General features: G+C 43.1%; 1 protein-coding gene across 1 annotated transcript in view; it reads left to right on the top strand.

Annotated features, from left to right (window-relative positions):
• Window positions 1-18,512, top strand: part of LOC134583342 (intelectin-1-like) — a 40,384-nt gene extending 21,872 nt beyond the window's left edge. Inside the window, exons 5-6 of the mRNA XM_063440227.1 lie at window positions 13,727-13,830; window positions 18,307-18,512. Coding sequence (XP_063296297.1) covers window positions 13,727-13,830; window positions 18,307-18,459 — 257 coding nt within the window. The 3' untranslated portion in view covers window positions 18,460-18,512. The remainder of the gene's footprint in view (window positions 1-13,726; window positions 13,831-18,306) is intronic.
• Window positions 18,513-19,879: the final 1,367 nt, after the last annotated feature.

Raw genomic sequence — 19,879 nt, forward strand, 5'->3', positions numbered from 1 at the left:
CTCGCCTGTCGGGTCGTTCGCCTAGGCTGTGTGCGGAGGGACTCTGCTGTCGGCGCCCTCTTGTGGTCCCTGTCGGGCGGGAGTCGTTGCAGCCGCGACAGGTACGTGCGGAATGCTTGCTGAGTGTGTGTACCGGTAATTCGGGCTGCCGTCCTGTCCGTGCCTTTGGCAACTCTCAGCTGCTCGGCATTCTGCTTTTGCCAGGAAGCGTCCTGTGGAGGCACTGGCCCTATCGCCTGTGCATGTGGCCTCCGCCATCTTGGTGGCTGCGTCTGGGGTTTGAGTCTTGGCGGCCCTGTAGTTTCGCCATTATTTTAATATTTTATTTGATTATTTTTTATTATTTTATTTTATTTAATTATTATTATTGTTTTATTATTTTAATATTTTTTTATTGTTATTTTTTATTATTTTATTATATTTGTAATATTATTTTTTTACTTATTAATATTTTATTATTTAGATTTTTTTTTATTTTTTTTCGTCCCCCCTCCCTGCTTGATACATGGCAGGGAGGGGGGCTCTCCTTCCCTGGTGGCCCAGTGGCATTGGCAGTTCAGTGGGGGGGAGAATGGGGGCTGTGGGGGCTGCAGAGATCTTACTTACCTCTCCTGCAGCTCCTGTCAGCTCCCTCCTCCTCCGCGCCGTCCATTCAGCTCTTCTGTCAGCTCACATTGTGCTGAACGGACGGCGCGGAGGAGGAGGGAGCTGACAGGAGCTGCAGGAGAGGTAAGTAAGATCTCTGCAGCCCCCACAGCCCCATTGTCTGTATTATGGCAATGCAAATTGCCATAATACAGACACTGACTCGAGTATAAGCCGAGTTGGGGTTTTTCAGCACAAAAAATGTGCTGAAAAACTCGGCTTATACTCGAGTATATACGGTATATATATATATATATATATATATATATATATATATATATACACACGTTTAATTAAAATAATAAATAAATAAATAAAATATTGAAACAAAATTTTATATAAATTATATATCCATATGTAATTTCATTCTAACTGTATTTTGTTATTAATATATATATATTGGTAACAAAATACACTTAGAATGACATTCTATATATATCTATCTATATATAATATACAAATAACCGCAAATATATATATATATAGATAAATACATATAATTACATAAAAGATTACATTAGTATACACGTAGAATTTAAATACATATATATGTATATATTAAAATTCTACATGTATATTTAAGTAATCTTTTTTTTTATTTAATCTCTTTTTATTGAGTTTTCAAATATCACAAAATTCTAGAATGCATAAAGAACACACATTGCATATCCATCGTGTACAGCAGTGGTAGTCAACCTTTTTCTAGCTACCGCCCACTAATGCATCTTTTTGGTTGAAAAAATTTCCTTACCGCCCACCAGTTTTCGCGCAAATGCGGAATATTTTTAAGAAAGGAGGGTGTTTTAAAAAAAAAAAGAAATGTACGTACATTTATCTTTTTATTTCTACTTAATGCAGGTTTATAAGGTTTCTAACTTTATAGAGTTTAATGAGAAAACAATAAAGTAAATTGAAATTACCTTTACTAGTGATTAATGAGATCCTTGAGGTTGATGCTGCGAGACTAAATATTTGATATCTGGTTCGATTTTCGTAAGGAACAAACGAAGGTCTCTTTCAGTGATATTCAGACGACTTCTCTGTTTGCGCATAATATGATTTCTCATTTGTGCGTCAGCTCATTTCCTCTCCCTCCTCAATTCCCCTCCCCACCTTTTTTTCCCCCTTTTTCTATTTTTTAACCGTCCTTATAGCAATGCCCAGTAGGAAGGCTAAGCTAGGTAGCCCACTTACTATAGTCCACTATAACAGACTGGCACACATACAAGACACCCATACACACACACGACACACATACAGACACATACATACAAACAGACAGGCACACATACAGACAGACACACACAGACATGCACACACACACAAGACACACACACATACATACAAGACACACACACACACACACACATACAAGACACACATAGGACACATACAGACACAGACAGGCATACATACACACACACACAGACAGGCACACATACACACACACACACACACAGGCACACATACACACACACACACACACACAAGACACATACATACAGACAGGCACACATACAGACACACACACACACAGACATGCACACACACATGCAGACACACATATAAGACATACATAGACACACACACATGCAGACACACAAGACACACATACAATGACACATACATACAAAGACAAGACACACATATATACAGACAGACACATACACACACACAAGACATACATACAAAGACACATACAGACAGACACACACACAAGACATACAAAGACACACACACACAAGACATACCTACAAAGACACACACACACAAACAAACACATTATATTTAAGTCACCCTCCTGTTTCCTACCTTTAAGGTGCAGGAGGGTGACTTTTCCTGGGTCCAGTGGTGGCTCAGGTGGATGGGAGTCAGAGTTCCCACTCTGACTCCCTCTGCTTCCTCCCACGCGGCTCTCAGTTTTAGCTGGGAGGAGTGACCGGGGAATCACTTCCTCCCAGCTCTGTGATGTCATCACAGGGGGCCCGGTCATGCTGTTAAAGCGCCCAGCGCTGACCGGGCCCCCTTACAATCCGCATCCATCGGGTGGCCCTGACAGCATGGGCCACCCGATGGACACTTTGGAAGGCGGCCCCGGCGGTTTACCGCGCGGGCCGGAGCCGCAAATGGTCACAGCGGTACCCAGTCGCACGGGTACCGCCGGCTCGCACCCGCCCGCCCGCACTATCAACCTGGAAATCCCTACCGCCCACCTGGAATCCTGAAACGCCCACTAGTGGGCGGTAGGGACCAGGTTGACGAACCATGGTGTACAGGTTATAGCGGAACATCTCTATTACATCCATACTGTCTTTTCCATATACAAATCATTCCATTACAGTTATATCGTAGGATATGAGATTGGATAATACAAGTGGTAAAAACAAAATAAACAAAACAAATTAATTAAATACTAAAAACTAAATAATAATACCGTGTTACATTGTCCAAGCAAATAATAATAACATATCATAACATATTCGTATGTGACCTAGTTACTGATCTACTATAGAACCCACATTTCAGTCCACATTATGTGAGAGTTTGTATAATGCCCAATATAATCACTCATTTCTGTTCTTTGACATGTACGTTGTCCACGGCTGCCATATTTCCGTGAACTTATCCAATCTACCCATCTTAATTCTTCCACTCCCTGAGTCCTATGTGTGATACGTTTTTCCAGTTAGTTGCAATAACTGATTTTGCTGCTGTCAACATAAACAGCAGAAGTGAGTATTTTAATTTTTGCTTCGGGATGTCTACATTGAGTAGTACCATTGTGTCTATTTCGCAAGGGATTGTCTTACCATCGATTTCCTTTATTTTTGCGTTAACCATTCCCCAGAATGACCGTAAATATGTGCAATGCCACCACATGTGTCCTAAGTTCCTGTTATCCTCCCCGCAGCGCCAGCACTTTGGGGGCTCATCACGTGAAAACCTATGAATGTCAGCCGGTGTTTTATACCACGTCGATAGGGTTTTGTAATGAATCTCGTGTAGGGCAGTGCTGGGGTGGGAGTGAAAGGCTCTGTCGAATACCCGCTCCCATTCTCCATTACTCAGTGTGCAATTAAGGTGTCTTTCCCATTTGCGCGTGAACCATGGCCTACCCTGGTATATATTCGTCTGAAGTATTCTCAAGCATTTAGATATTGTTTTCGGAATCAACATCCCACTCCCACACAATTGTTCGAATTTAGTGACATCTCTGGAATTTTTGTCAGGAATATGGGGGGGGTTTACCGACAGGTTTTTGCACTCTAGTCTGGTGTGAGTATTTTGTGCAACAATAATGTCTATGGTGAATAACACACTGTCGGGGTGGTATGTAATTGCGTTACTGCGCTCCCGGCGCCTAAAAGTTTAGGTATCTAGTAAGTGGTGTTTGACCCGGATACCTTAATTGGAACATCAGTTCCCTAGCATTCTATCTATAAGAGAACATTCAGATTCGCAACACGGATGAAATTTATCTTTTCTCGATCCATTATAATTTCCCGTCTCAGCCTATATGAAGGGTATCAGCTCTGATATGGTACATACTTAACTTACGTACTGTCTAAAAGTAAAAATGTATCAATTGTCTGGGGGCTAGCATTTTTTTTTTTATTATTTAATTTCTATTAACCCCTCGCCTTCACGCAACTTTGAGATATATAGCCAGTGGGTCTGTATGGGGTGTCATGTGGCTTCCCCCCACGGCTCAACATTTAGTAAATTTTATTGCATGTATAATGGTAAATCCCGCTTCTGAGGTCTCCCCTTGTCACCGGGAGGACAAGGAGAGTACTCATTGCCACCATTCTTACTTTGTGATCCGGGACTTTCGAGGCTGGTCGCCCAGACCTTATGTCTCCGGATAACATAAAGGGCTTTAGGAGGGACAATTAAGAAGGCTCTACATTGATTGTCTATTGTAAAATAACCATCCCTAACTGTCCCTATTGATACGAGAATTTTTTATTTAAAGTATGTGCGGTTGTTTGTGTTATATAGGTCAGAGATAGTGGCCCTTGGGCGGACCATACGCTGTCCAAGGGTGTGTATGGTGAATTCTCCAATCGGACTGTAATTGGGAGTGAGATACCTTTAGCCCCAATCGGAAATTTTAGGTTATGAGAAACAGGGTATCTCAGTGATATGCCTGGAGATATGTCGGGAAGGTGTAAGATTTTTTTCCACACATTAATCGTGGCATCAATGGTGTGATGGGAAGGTGTAGGATAGTCCATAACGTTCGTATAAGCCCACGGGAGAGCTTCCAAGGGAGTATGTGATATCGCTTGTTCTATCGCGACCCAACGCTTCGTAGGAGGTTGGCAAGACCATTCTATTATTCTTGTCATATGTATAGTATAGTAATAGTGAAGGGCGTCTGGTAACCCCACTCCCCCCCGATGTCTGGGTCGTGTGAGGAAGTGATAAGCAATACGGGGTATTTTTCCCGCCCATATATACTTAGTGAAAATGCCTTTGACCGTGTTGAAAAATTTCTGTGGAATTCTTATAGGAATCGTATTCAGCATATAAAGTAAGCGAGGGAGGATATTCATGGAGATGACATTAACCCTCGCTAACCATCTGAAGTGGGGTTTGTCCCATTTATGGAGGTCCTTTTTGATCTCGTCTAGTAATTGGGGAAAGTTTGCCTGATATGTGTCCATTATGCTGGTTGTAATATTAATACCCAGATATTTAATGGACTTTGTATTCCAGTGGAATGTATACGTCCCTTTAAGTGTCACTTCAATGTCTCTTTGAACGTTTATATTAAGTGCCTCACATTTTGTGGGGTTAATTTTAAAATTGGAGTGTGAGCTATATTCCGTCAGAAGCTGCATTAACGGTTCCAGTGATTGGAGAGGGTTCACAATGGTAAAAATGAGATCATCTGCAAAAGCCGATACTTTGTACGACTGTGAGCCTACTTTGATGCCTTGTATGTTGTCATGGGTCCTAACTGCCTGGAGTAAAGGCTCTAGAGCCAATATAAACAACAAAGGTGACAAGGGGCAGCCCTGTCTGGTTCCGTTCGTTATGGACAGTGGGCCTGAGAGTATCCCATTCACTTTTATCCGGGCTGTGAGTTTAGAGTATATGGCATCGATCAGTGCCTGCCAATTAGGGCCAAATCCCAAAATGTCAAGAGACATCTTTAGAAAGGGCCAATCCACCCTGTTGAACACTTTTTCGGCGTCAATTGCCAACAGGATGGACGGCTCCTCTCTCCCCCTTACCAAATGGACCAGGTCTAGAGCCTTAGTAGTATTATCCCTAGCTTCCCTTTTCGGCACGAATCCTGCCTTATCAGGATGGATTAACTCATTTAAAAACGGCCTTAATCGCGTCGCCATCATTTTTGTTAAAATTTTGATGTCAACGTTGATTAGGGAAATAGGTCTATAACTACCACATACCTCTGGATCTTTCCCGGCTTTGGATATTACAGGGATGGTAGCTTCTAGACTGGAATGTGGAAATGGTGTGTGTTGGGACAAGGAGTTCAGGGTTTCTAGGAAGTGTGGTGTGAGTTCATCTTGAAATGTTTGGTAGTAAGTCGCCGAAAACCCATCAGGGCCTGGAGCCTTGTTATGAGGGGTATCTCGTATAGCCTTTTGAAGTTCCTCTAGCGTGAAAGGCGTGTCTAAGGATTGTGTTTCCATTTCAGAAAGTTTCCTAAGTGTATGTTTCTCTAGGTATCGTCTCATAGTCTCTTTGTCTGGTGGCGTATGTTGTAGATTGTATAAGGAACTATAAAATTTGCGGAATTCTTCCGCGATATCCTCCGCGGTATGCGTGAAGGTGCCGTCTGATTTTTTTCATTTTGGGTATATACGTGTGTTGTTGTTGCTCTTTAAGTGCCGAGGCCAAGAGTCTTCCACATCTATCCCTATGTGTAAAATATCTCTGTTTGGACCATAGCATAGCTTTCTTAGTTATGTCATTCAATAGTATTTTCAATTCTGATCTCAGTGCTGTTAATTTAATAAATTCTGACTCTGAAAGAGTCTTCTTGTGGGAGTCTTCTAAAGTTTGAATGTCTTTTACTAATTGTTTTCTAGTTCTGGACTTTTCCCGTTTCACGTGGGATCCCCATTTGATTAATTCCCCTCTAATTACGCATTTATGGGCCTCCCACTGTGTAGTGAGTGATGTGTCTGGGGTTCTATTAGATTCAAAGTATTGGTGTATGGATGTTTCAAGCGCGTCCTTTACTTTGTTATTCAGCAATAGGTGGGGGTTCAGTTTCCATTGGTATTTTGTCGTGGGTGTATTGGGTATAGACATCCATAGGTGTACTGGAGCGTGGTCCGACCACGTGATATTACTAATAGTAGCTTTACGTACAAGAGTGAGATCTTTATGTGTCGTGAGGAAATAGTCGATACGCGTGTATGTATGGTTCGGTGCGGAATAGAAAGAGTAGTCTTTTGTTTTGGGATTCAATACTCTCCAACAATCTATTAGTTGGTTGTCCCTAAGTATCTTTCTCATCTGGGACCTCGCTGAAGTGAGATGTGCAGGGCATTGTGATGTACTGTCCCATTGGGCATCTAATGACAAGTTAAAATCCCCTCCAATAATAATTATACCCATGGCGTATTTTCTGACCTTAGTCAATATACGTCTTAGGGTGGCACATTGGTGAGTGTTTGGTAGATATATGTTGACTAGCGTGATCAGAGCATTACCTAAACGGCCTATTAGGATGATATAGCGCCCTGAGTCGTCTGAAATCTGTTGTGTCAGGGTGAAGGGGACTTGGGCTCCTATCAAAATTGCTACTTCTCTGGATTTCTTGAGGGCAAAGTTACTGTAGAAACCCATTGGGAATTGTTTGTGTTTTAGTTTTGGAGCTGACTGCCCTTTAAGGTGGGTCTCTTGTAAAAATACAATGTCTGCTCTCATTTTATGGAAATCCCTCATTGCCATATGTCTTTTTTCAGTTAAATTTAGGCCCTTGACATTATATGATATTATGTGTAGTTGCTTGTCCATATTGTGGCTCTTCTGTCACGAAGATGAAACCCTGTATATCTTGAACAATGTTAACAAAAAAAATCAAAAATAAAAATATATATATATAACTATGTACAACAATGAACATAAAAGATTGCTACTTTTGCAATACGAATAGACGCAACTGCATCAAAGAAGGAGTCGGTGTGGATCCTTGGTACTCCTTATCAGTCGGCTGATAGGAGAAAGGAATTTTATGCTGTATGTCGTGCGTTAAGGAGTTAATTACACCGCTCTGTCGCAACTAAATTGGGTGTGGGGGGGGGGAGGGTTTACCGACAGGTTTTTGCACTCTAGTCTGGTGTGAGTAATTTGTGCAACAATAATGTCTATGGTGAATAACACACTATCGGGGTGGTATGTAATTGCGTTACTGCGCTCCCGGCGCCTAAAAGTTTAGGTATCTAGTAAGTGGTGTTTGACCCGGATACCTTAATTGGAACGTCAGTTCCCTAGCATTCTATCTATAAGCGAACATTCAGATTCGCAACTCGGATGAAATTTATCTTTTCTCGATCCATTATAATTTCCCGTCTCAGCCTACATGAAGGGTATCAGCTCTGATATGGTACATACTTAACTTACGTACTGTCTAAAAGTAAAAATTTATCAATTGTCTGGGGGCTAGCATAATTTTGTATTTTTTTTATTTAATTTCTATTAACCCCTCGCCTTCACGCAACTTTGAGATATATAGCCAGTGGGTCTGTATGGGATGTCATGTGGCTTCTCCCCACGGCTCAACATTTAGTAAATGTTATTGCATGTATAATGGTAAATCCCGCTTCTGAGGTCTCCCCTTGTCACCGGGAGGACAAAGAGAGTACTCATTGCCACCATTCTTACTTTGGGATAACATAAAGGGCTTTAGGAGGGACAATTAAGAAGGCTCTACATTGATTGTCTATTGTAAAATAACTGTCCCTATTGATACGATACCCAACATCCATAAACGGCCATATGTTTATGTATCGTCCGAATATTCATCAATAACTTTAAAAGTTAATTAACTGGTCGATTCAAAGTCATTGTGTGACAGTTTCTCTTCTAGGTCTCATTTGCTGTTGTTGCGTGGATTGCCGGGGTAGGGTCCTCTTGGTGCTCGTGGGGGATCTCCTGCGCTGCCTCTGGGGTTGTGGTGGAGCCTGGCGTTGTGGCATGTCTGCATACCAGTCCGGGATGGTGACTTGAGGTAAGTTCAGCCTCCGGGTAAACTCTGGGACATCTGCTGCGGATCGTAGGGTGATAGTTTCTCCATCTTTTGTTGCAGACAACGAAAATGGGTATCCCCAGCGATATCTAATATTGCGTTCTTGCAGCAGTCCGGTTAAGGGGCGTAACAATCTGCGGCCTTGTAATGTGGTCCAGGATAAATCCGGGAACAATTGAAGTTGTACATTGCCTTGCTTCATAGCTGGGGAGTCTTTGGAAAATGTCATAATTTCTTCTTTTAAGTTAAAATAGTGTACCCTGCATATGATATCTCGTGGCTTGTCTTGAGGCCCTTTGGTCTCAGGGCTCTGTGTGCCGGTCTAGGAGGATCGGTGTGTCCACAGGCTTTTGGAGGATGTTATTAAAAAGCTTTTGTAATTTAGCCTGCAGGTCTTCCGAGGCCTGTAGTGCTTCCGGTAGGCCTCTCAAGCGCAAGTTATTCCTCCTACCTCTATTGTCCAGTTCTTCATAGTTTCTGGCCAGATTTATACACTTCAACTCCAACGTCTCTTGCCTTTTTTCTATTGCCTGAATAGCAGTAAGTGTTTGCAGATTTTCATCCTCCAGTTCCCCCACTCTCTGTTCCACTTGATGTACATCTCTGATAATGTCAGAGATTTTTTCTTGCATGGATTCCTCCAACTTCGCCAGCATAGAGGCCAGGTCGGATTTAGAGGGCAGGTTCTGCAGGATCTCCCTTATATCCATGTCTTTAGAGGCAGTGGAGTGATGTGAAGATGCAGGGCTCAGGGGAGGAGAATCCGCGTCTCGCGGGGCAGCCGCCATATTGCTGTCTTCGTCGTGCGTTAGGGCCTTAACTTTCTTGCGAAAGTATCTGTCCGGGTCTCCCGATTTTTTGCTCGTGCCTTGGTCCAGAAGCTCCTGGGGGGGCTAAAGACTTATTTTTGTTCCCCATTTGTGGGTAAATTCTGTGTTTAAGTGGGTCTGTGCTGTGTAGGCACCGGGAGCTCACCAGCTATGCGACCGCTAACATGGAGTGTTAGGACACGCCCCCTTAAGTAATCTTTTAACATAATTATGTGATTTGATTAATTAAAATTTGATTGACATGCCTGACAACACAGGGAGAAAGTGCAGAGAATTTAATTTGCAAGCACTATATTTGACCCTGTAACTCTCCAAGACACCATAAAACCTGTACATAGGGGGTACTGTTTTACTCGGGAGACTTCGCTGAACTCAAATATTAGTGTTTAAAACTGGTAAATTGTATTACAACGATGATATTTTAAGTAAAAGTTAAGTTTTTTGCATTTTTTTTTACAAACGAACTGCACTTTTATGGACTATATTATTGTTGTAATATGTTTTACTGTTTTAAAACACTAATATTTGTGCTTAGTGAAGTCTCCCCGAGAATAACAGTACCCCCCATGTACAGGTTTTAGGGTGTTTTGGAAAGTTAGAGAGTCACATATAAGGTTTGTATTTCATTTTTTTCACATTGAAATTTGCCAGATTAGTTATGTTGCCTTTGAGAGCATATGGTAGCCCAGGAATGAGAATTACCCCCATGATGGCATACCATTTGCAAAAGTAGACAACCCAAGGTATTGCAAGTGGGGTATGTCCAGTCTTTCTTAGTAGCCATTTAGTCACAAACACTTGCCAAATATTCGTTTTTTGCTTTTTTCACACAAAAACAAATATGAACGCTAACTTCGGCCAGTGTTTGTGACTAAGTGGCTACTAAAAAAGACTAAACATACCCCACTTTCTATACCTTGGCTTGTCTACTTTTTCAAATGATATGCCATTATGGGGGTAATTCTCATTCCTGGGCTACCACACCATCTCAAAGGTAACATTACTAATCTGGGAAATTTCAATTTAAAAATGGAACGTTCTATATTTGACCCTGTAATTTTCCAAAACACCATAAAACCTGTTAATGGGGGGTACTGTTGTACTCGTGAGACATTTACAAATATTACAAATATGTGCATTTTTATGCAGTAAAACCTAACAGTATTATGACATTCACAGCTAAAATGGCAGACGGAAATACAAATTTAAAAAAAAATCTTATTTTCTCAAATTTTTTTAAATGTTATTTATAATAAATTATGTTCCATATATGAATAGTTATTGATAAATTAAAGCCCTGTTTCTCCTGAACAAAATGATATCTAATAAGTGTGGGTGCACTTAATGTGACAGCGGTGAATTACGGTTGAACAGACATATAGCGCAAATTCCAGTTTTTGTTTACGTTTTGTTTTGATCAGAACGTGTGATGTAGAATTATTAAAAAATCTTTATTGAACTTGTATTGAATTATTGCACTAACTCCATTTTAACCTGATGCTGTGACAAATCCTCCATTTTGTCCTCATAACCTGACTTCTCCATTTGAAAACTACATTACATGACAGAATTTCTCAGCACATCTAACACAATAGACAAAGACTGTATTCTCCATAAGGACATGACTAACCCAGGAACTGTTGAATTTCCCCTAACTCGCAACATAGTATAATTTAAAGGCCATGAGAACACAGTAGTAATGAAATGTTCTATTCATAAGAGACCTTGCACCTGACCACAAGACCTGATATCACTGACCGTGTAAAATGACGCTCAAGCCCCCTTGTCCCCACCCGTGTCCAAAAGAATACCACCTCTTGGTGGGTGGACACGAAGCTAACCACTTAGTTTTTGAGCCAATTAATTATATTGATAGGTGGACACTAATCCAGACACTTAACAATTAATCCAATTAATGATGTTTATTCACTGATATCTTGATAATCAATGATGACGAAAAATGCCTCTTAAAAGGGCCTGCGCGCCCGCTCTTGCTTCACTTGCCAATAAATTTCCTCGAAGTTATTTTAACCTGAACTCCGTGTGTCAGACTGAATTACTTCAGCGTATATACGCAATTCAATTCTCTTTAATTTGGACAGGAACAGATAGACATTTAAACATTTTGGTTTACTGAAAAAGTACCATAACAACTTTGGCGCCCGAACAGGGACCCCGGGCTATGTCTGGCCGGTGAGCCATCCTAAGGAAGACGCAGTTGGACGGAGGAATCCGGGGGGAAGGAAAGGAGATTGATCACCTCCAGGTACACGGTAGAGACTTCTGCAGAGCCACCGGTATGTTCCGGCCCCTTTGATTGACCCGTCCACGTGTCTGTGACTGCTTCCCGGGAGGACATCAAAGACAGGTAATATCTTGCCCGGGGTCTCATTACCCATTTGTTACCTGCATTCAGTCTATCTGTTACCTGGGTGTGTCTGTATTGGCATGGTCTAGTTTGGTTGCCCGGGCTGAATGTTTATTTGTTTCCCCTTTTTGGGATAAAAGGGGGGGTGGACCTGTGGTAGTTTGCCTGGGGGTCCTGTGTTTGTATGTTGCCCCTTTTGGGATAAAGGGGGGGTGGACCCGGGGGATTTGCCTGGAGTCCTGTTGCCTGTTTTACTCCTTTTAGGAGCCACGTGTCTGTGGCTGTAGGGAAAAAGGGGGGTTGACCTGTGGAAGTTTCCTGGGGGTCTTCTTTGCCTGTTTACTTCTTTTAGGAGCCTCGTGGCTGTGGCTGTATGGAAAAAGAAGTTTGCGGAATTGTGGGATCTGTGTAGAATCATAGTTTCCTGTGATCCATTTTGTGTCACTTTGATAGCTTAGCTAGCTTCACTGTGCGCTTTCGGACCCTCCGGCTCTAGTTGAGTTGGGGGCTTCCTGACCCGGACCCTCCGGCTCTAGTTAAGTTGGGGGCTTCCTGACCCGGACCCTCCGGCTCTAGTTGAGTTGGGGGCTTCCTGATTATTTAATTGTGGTAGGGGACTTAGTCTTGTGGCAGGGGACTCAGTTTCCTGGGGGGATTCAAGTAGGCATTGCTTGTTTTCCGCATCACGTGGTAGTGAGACTTATAAAGTGGGTTACCATAACACGTGCACTATTGACTCCGTCCTGAAGGGGTTAATTAATGAATAATTAGGCTTTAGTTATGTACAGGGTTGTGGAATACACTTAGGTGGAATCCCAACCGAACATCTACCTTAGTGTAAGTGTGGACATCAGAATGTAGAGGAGACATTAGGGGTAGTTTTCAAAGGCCTTGTACAATCACTATGGAAACTATAAACACCAGTTGATTGCTCATCGGTTGTACTCCATGTGATCAGAGCTGCACTCTGTCAAAAAATGCCTCCCATACTATGATCACATCGCAGTCTCCATTGCATGTGGTGAAATCAGGCGATCCCCACGGTTAAACAGCTGTAGACATCCTGCAGGTAATGTGCATGCTGCAGGTAATGGAAGCAATCAGGGCCGGCATCTGCAAGTGAATGATGTGGGTTGGCAAGGAAACCCCCCACATACCTGGGAATCAAGGGAACCACCCCAGTACATCACAAGAGGGAAAACAAGGGAAATACCATATAGCAAACTGATAACATAAAGTCGTGTCTATCACGCCATGCTATTAATATTGGCAAACTGCATTGTGGAGAGTATCAGGCTACACATATGCCCCGCTGAAATACACAAACCTTTTAAGACAAAAATATAGACGGTAGTAGAAAGGTACATAAAGTAACATCAGAATACGTAAAAGAAATAGGGTGATACAAGGAGGATGAAATTAGGGGTCACACGTATATCGAACAAGGAGTAGTCATGGCTACCCATGTGGATGTGTTTAGGACCTGCCCACTAGAAGGTGTGTCCCAAGGTTTTATCATCCAACCCTGTACCCTTCTGGTCCTTCAACTCTTTTAGTCCTAATCATCATTTTATGTATGCGTTTAGACCCTAAGTCAGGACTAGCAGGTTTGTTCATACAATGTCCTCCCTCTGTCTCATTATGCAGGTTATTTTACTCCTGGCTTTATCCAGTTTCGTGTTTTTAACTATGAAAGAGCACCACTGGCTCTGTGCCCAGGAATGAAGGCGAAGTCATGCCATACTGAACATGTACGTATTTACAGCAGGAATGTATGGTTGAAGCAGTCACAGACACAAATAATACAGGGCATAATTTTGGGCAGGGCAAGTATACATTTATGTTTGGCCGACCAGGTCACCACCTGGGCATGTACACCAGGAGTGCATGTTAGAACCTTCCATAGACACAAACTATACATATGAAATCCATGCAAACTGTGACCATGCAGGATACACTAGCCTAGCAGAATTTATAGGTTAATATCTCAGATCAGGAGATTCATTGTGACGATGACACAAACGAATCCTGTCCCTAATATTTTACCCAATTTGGGTCCAAACTAATTTCGTCCCTCTATTCTTGCTTACATTGGCTGTCAGTCTGCCCTAAAGTGCAATAGTCTAGTTCCCTATTGTATGGTGAAGGACTGTGAAATCTTTCTCACATTAGTTTCTGGAGAAATAGTGTGACCATACCAAGACAGCTGTCCCTGTGATCCTGGAATCCATTTCTTACAATTTACATATAACAATAATCATTGAACTCTAGACATTAATAGCCCCTAGCAAGATTATGGTATTCACAAAGGGGAAAAAAACAACCCAGCACATACCGTATAGTCTTGTCTATTAGTCGTTCTCGTCTATAAGTCAAGTGCAGTTTTTTGACCAACAATTGTGAAATATGCGATGATTCATGGATAAGTCGAGGGTACGTGTTCCCTTATTTGTAACTTGTTTGTCTTGTTTCCCCCTGCATTCGAATGGAATTGGTCCCCTTCTGTTCAGTTACCGAACAGACTCTGTGTTGTCCTCCTTGTTAACACCTCGTAATCACCAACCGACCCTGGCTGTTAACCACAAACAAGCATTCCCTGGGTGGCCAGCCTTTCGTATAAAAGAACGCACGTGTTCGAACAATTGGTGTCCATCTTGCCTCCTGAACGCAGGCAGCGGTACATGGTCATCAACAGCATGGATCTCTGAGTCGGCTATGCAAGTTGCGAACCCCGATGAAACTTGTAACCCTGCCCGTTCGACCTCTCACCAATTAGGAGAACAGTGTTTGGGAGTTGACATTGCCCTGCATCCAATGTACAAAATTCTATCAAAACTAGCACTGACCCGTGGAGTCGACTCTGCATTGTAAAATGTAGTTTACAACTAAACTTTCTCGACTTATACACAAGTATATACGGTAATAGAACTTCTAGAAAACAAACATGGTGGAATGGTTTACTGAAAAATTTACCAGAAATATCTTCATTCCTTCCATCCATCCCGAGTTTGGGCACTAAGACCCTGCACAGAGCACCTCCCGTCCCACTCCCACTGGTGTCCCGATTCTCCTGACGCCAGTGTTAAGAGGTACAGTTAGGTCCAGAAATATTTGGAGACTGACAAGTTGTGTTGTATTGTCTGTTTACGAAAATAAATTCAAGTTACAGTAAAATAATGGGCTTAACCCCTTAAGGACCAAACTTCTGGAATAAAAGGGAATCATGACATGTCAGACATGTCACGTGTCCTTAAGGGGTTAAAGTGCGAACTCTCAGCATTAATTTTAGGGTAATCACATACAAATTGGAGGAAAGGTTAAGGAATTACAGCACTTTGATGTGTAGGATTTCTTTTTCAAGGGGCCAAAAGTAATAGCACAATTGACTCAAGAACTGTTTCATGGACAGGTGCAGGTTATTCCTTCACCATTTAAGCAGGTAATAGATCTGGAGTTGATTCAGGTGTGGCATTCACATTTGGAAGCTGTTGCTGTGAACCCTTACCATGCACTCAAAGGTGCTCAAAGCTCTCAATGTAAGTGAAGCAGGCCATCCTTGGGCTGCAAGAAAAAAGAATCCATCAGAGAGATAGCCGGAAGAATATGAGTGTCCAAGTCAACAGTTTGGTACTAGTGAGCTCTGCAACATATAAAGGCCTGGACGTCCACAGAAAACAACAATGGTGGATGATTGTAGGATCCTTTCCATGGTAAAGAAAAAACCCTTTACAACATCCAGTCAAGTGAAGAACACTCTCCAGGAGGTATGCATATCATTATCCAAGTCTTCCACAAAGAGTAGACTTCATGAGCGCAAATACAGAGGGTTCACCAAAAGGTGCAAACCGTAAGCCTCAAGAATAAACGAGCAAGATTAGACGTTGCTAAAAAAACATTGAAAAAAAGCCAACCCAGTTCTGGAACACCATTCTTTAGACAGATGAAACTAAGATCAACCTGTACCAGAATCATGGGAAGAAAAAACTATGGATAGGCGTGGAAAGGCTCATGATCAGAAAAATCCCTCATCGTCTGTAAAACACTAAGCAGGCAGTTTGATGGTATGGGCATGCATGGCTTTCAATGTCATTGGTTCACTTGTGTTTATTCATGATAAGACAGAAGCAGCCAGACGAATTCTGAAGTGTATAGGGATATATTGTCTGTTCAGATTTAGCCAAATTCAGCGAAGTCGATTGGACGGTGCTTCACTTTACAGATGGACAAAGACCCAAAACATACTGTGACAGCAACCCAGGCGTGTAAGGCAAAGAAGTGGAATATTCTGCAATGGTCGAGTCAATCAACTAGGCATGTGAATGGGGAAAATTTTTGGTTCGGTTCGGCATTCCGAAATTCGGGACTTCGGCAACTTTGGCATTTCAGAATTTCAGGACTTCGGAACTTCTCTTGCAGCCGCTTAGTAGATAACTCCCTAATTCCCACGGTATTAGGGAGTTATCTACCAAAAGGCTGAAAGACCTAACTTGGTCTTTCAGCCAAATTTACTAATACTAAGTAAAGATTACTTAGTATTAGTAAATTTTGCCCCTACTCGCTATACCGCGAGTAGGGGCATGTCTATTAAACAGTGAGCAGCCTGTGGCTGCTCACTGTTAAAAAAAAAAAAAAAAGTGCGTGGGGGCCCTAAAGTAAAATAATGGTAGTCAATACACACATTAATATACATGTCATATACCAGTGGCGGATCCAGAGCCTGATCCCGGGAGGGGCACTTGTAGATTATTTAAAGAAGTATTCCATGCACAATAACCACTACTCCTCTGTGTAGTGGTTATGGTGCCAGGAGTCCCGGGACCCCCTCCCAGAGTAAGTAGTCAAACCGTTTAAGAACAGTTTAATACTTACCTGGGGTCTGCTGGGATATGGGGCTGTAGTAGGGTATAGAAGCAGTGGTGCAATGTGTGTGAAAGGTTCAGTGTGTGTGTGTGGGGGGGGGGTAGTGTGTGAATGTGTAGCGTGTGTGGGGCAATGTGTGTATGGGGGGACAGTTTGTGAATGTGTATGGTGTGTGTGGGGGCAGTGTGTGAATGTGTATGGTGTGTGTTTGTGGGGGCAGTGTGTGTATGGGGCTAGAGTTCACTCTCACTACTGTGACCACCAGGAATCCCTGGTGGTCGTACTGGTGAGAGTAAACTCTAGCCCGTAGCTCCAGGGCTAGAGTTCACTCTCGTGCGAGCTGGAGCGTTGCCGTGGTAATTGCCGTGTGCTCGCGCGAGAAGGACCCAGAGGAGCTGCAGGCTGAGCTCCCGGGTCCTCTCTTCCTCCCTCCCCTGATGGCTGCCCGCACGGTGCCTGTGGAACAGGGAGGGAGATCGGCCAGCAGGGGAGAGCCTCGTGGGGGGGGAATTGCCCCGTTGCCCCCCCATCCACCAGTGATATATACAGCCCCTATGTGTGTCTCTTTTTATCTCCAGCCCCTCTGTGTGCCTTTTTGTCTCCCCCCAGTCCCTCTGTATGTTTATTTCTCCCCCTCACTGCTCCTCTGTGTCAATGTCTCCCCTCTCATTCCCAGTCTCTCTCTTCCCCTTCTGCCTCTTTCTCCCCCTCCCCTTGTGTGTCTCTCTCCTTTCTCCCTCTTTGTCTCTCTCTTCCCCTCTGTCTCTCTCTCCCCCCTTTCCCTGTGTCTCTCTCTCCTCCACATCTCTCTTTCCTCTGTCTTTTTCTCCCCCTTTCCTCCTCCACATCTCTCTTCCCCTCTGTCTCTTTCTCCTCCCTCCACCATCTCTCTATTCCCCCTCTTTCTCTCCCTGTGTCTCACTCTTCCCCCTGTGTCTCTTTCTCCCCCCTGTGTCTCTTTCTTCTCCCTCCACCATCTATCTATTCCCCCTCTTCCTCCCTCTGTGTCTCATAATTATATTTTTTTATTAACATTAACATTTGAAATTTTTTTATTTTACAGCAGCAGGGAGACTGCCTGTCAGCACAGGCAGATACATGGACACCTATTGTGACCATATGACCGCTCTGTTGAGCGATCACGTGGCCACAGGGTCCTGATTTGCCACGGGGAGACTGCCTGGGGCTGTCAGGCAGTCTCCCCACACCAGTACATGATACCGTTATGACGGTTCAGGACCGTCACCGGTCCTCAAGGCGATTTTTTCAATGATGGTCCTGAACCGTCCACGGTCGCGAAGGGGTTAAATATATAAAACATATTTGTTATGATTTTTTTTAATTAATTGTAGCCTTATTTCTCACAGTTCTGTATTGGAGGTGGGGGCTTCTTCCCAGAGGGGAATCCCCGTCAATGTGGAGATTTTGCTGCCTATGACTGGGACGGATATGGGACACACACAGGATCGAGTGCCAGCAAGGAGATAACGGAGGCAGCTGTCCTGCTCTTTTACAGCTAATTAGGAAACCATCCTGTCATTTTGTGCACTTAAATAAATATTTCCCAAAGCTTAATTTTTTTTTTAAATAGTGTGTTTTGTTTCCAAGAAATAATGATTGACATTCCAGTCTATGTAATGCTGATGAAAATATAACTCACTAGGACACGTTCCAGTGACACAAACACACATCATGACACACATTCACACTACATGCAGCTCTCAAACAACTTCCGTGTACTATACAGAGCCATACTATGCACCTCACAGACACCCTGAATGCTATACAAAGCAAGACCCCGCTCTATGCAGTACACACCACACCACGCGTTTCACACAAACCTCATGCAGTACACAGATATTCCACATGTTTGACATTTTGCAGATGAATTAAATTATTTTGACACATTAAAGTATCAAGGAAGCAAACTGTCCTTGACAGTATTACCAGCCATGCATCAAGCCCTAACTCTCCTCCCTTTCTTCTGACAGACAGACTGACTCACTCAGCCAGCACAGGTAAGTGCTCCTTCCTATGCCGCAGACCCAGAGCTGGCTGACACAGTTGCTTCCTCCAATATTCACAAGAAAGGCAGCATTCTGAATTAAGAACGGATGGGGCTTGATGGAGAGAGCAACTGACTCAGAATCCATTGCTTCCTGGCGCTCATGGGACCTTGTCGGATAAGAAACCTCCACTAATTAGTGGTGGGTTGAGGTCCTCAGTGACAAAAGGGGGGGACCAACTATCTCCCCCCCACCCATTAGTGGTGGGGGAGGGCCCTAAGTGATAAAGGGGGGGCTCTACTATTCCCTAAAAATTAATCCATCTTCACCCAGAGATGGCTCCACTCACACTGAGCTCCACAGGGTGGGGAAAGGCTTATAAAGCCTTCCCACACTCTGCAATTTGACTCAGAGTGCACTTGCAGGTCAACCAATCAGAGCGCTCTGAGTCAAATGGCAGGCCGTGGGAAGGCTATATAACCCCTTTTCCTCCCTGCAGAGCTCAGTCACTGCACTGAGCCCATACATGGGTGAAGATGGATTATTTTTTATCGTCAGGATTTGTTTTTTTTCCGCATTTTTTTTTATTTTTGTAACCGGGTCTTTTTCTTTTTTATTAGTTCGACTGGATTTCTGTATTTTTATTTGCCCTTTTTTGGGACAAGAAGGTTTAAAAAAACAAAAAACAAAGAAGACATCTGATAGTAAGCATTTTTAAACATGCTGGGACTCCATACTCATCTAGCTTGTGCCCTTTCTGAGTGTCTGGCAGCTCCAGGTACCCCTTGGGGAACTTCAACACCATAATCTTATTGAAAGTGATGACTTGCCATGAGGGGACCTGGTATATTACCTGGGGACCTGGTTATTAGTTGCCACCCTCAGGACACTCACCATTGGCTTACTAACCTGTCACTCAAAGCCGGTGTTGGCC

Source organism: Pelobates fuscus, chromosome 13 (genome assembly GCF_036172605.1).
Source record: "Pelobates fuscus isolate aPelFus1 chromosome 13, aPelFus1.pri, whole genome shotgun sequence".
In the NCBI taxonomy this organism is placed as follows: Eukaryota; Metazoa; Chordata; class Amphibia; order Anura; family Pelobatidae; genus Pelobates; species Pelobates fuscus.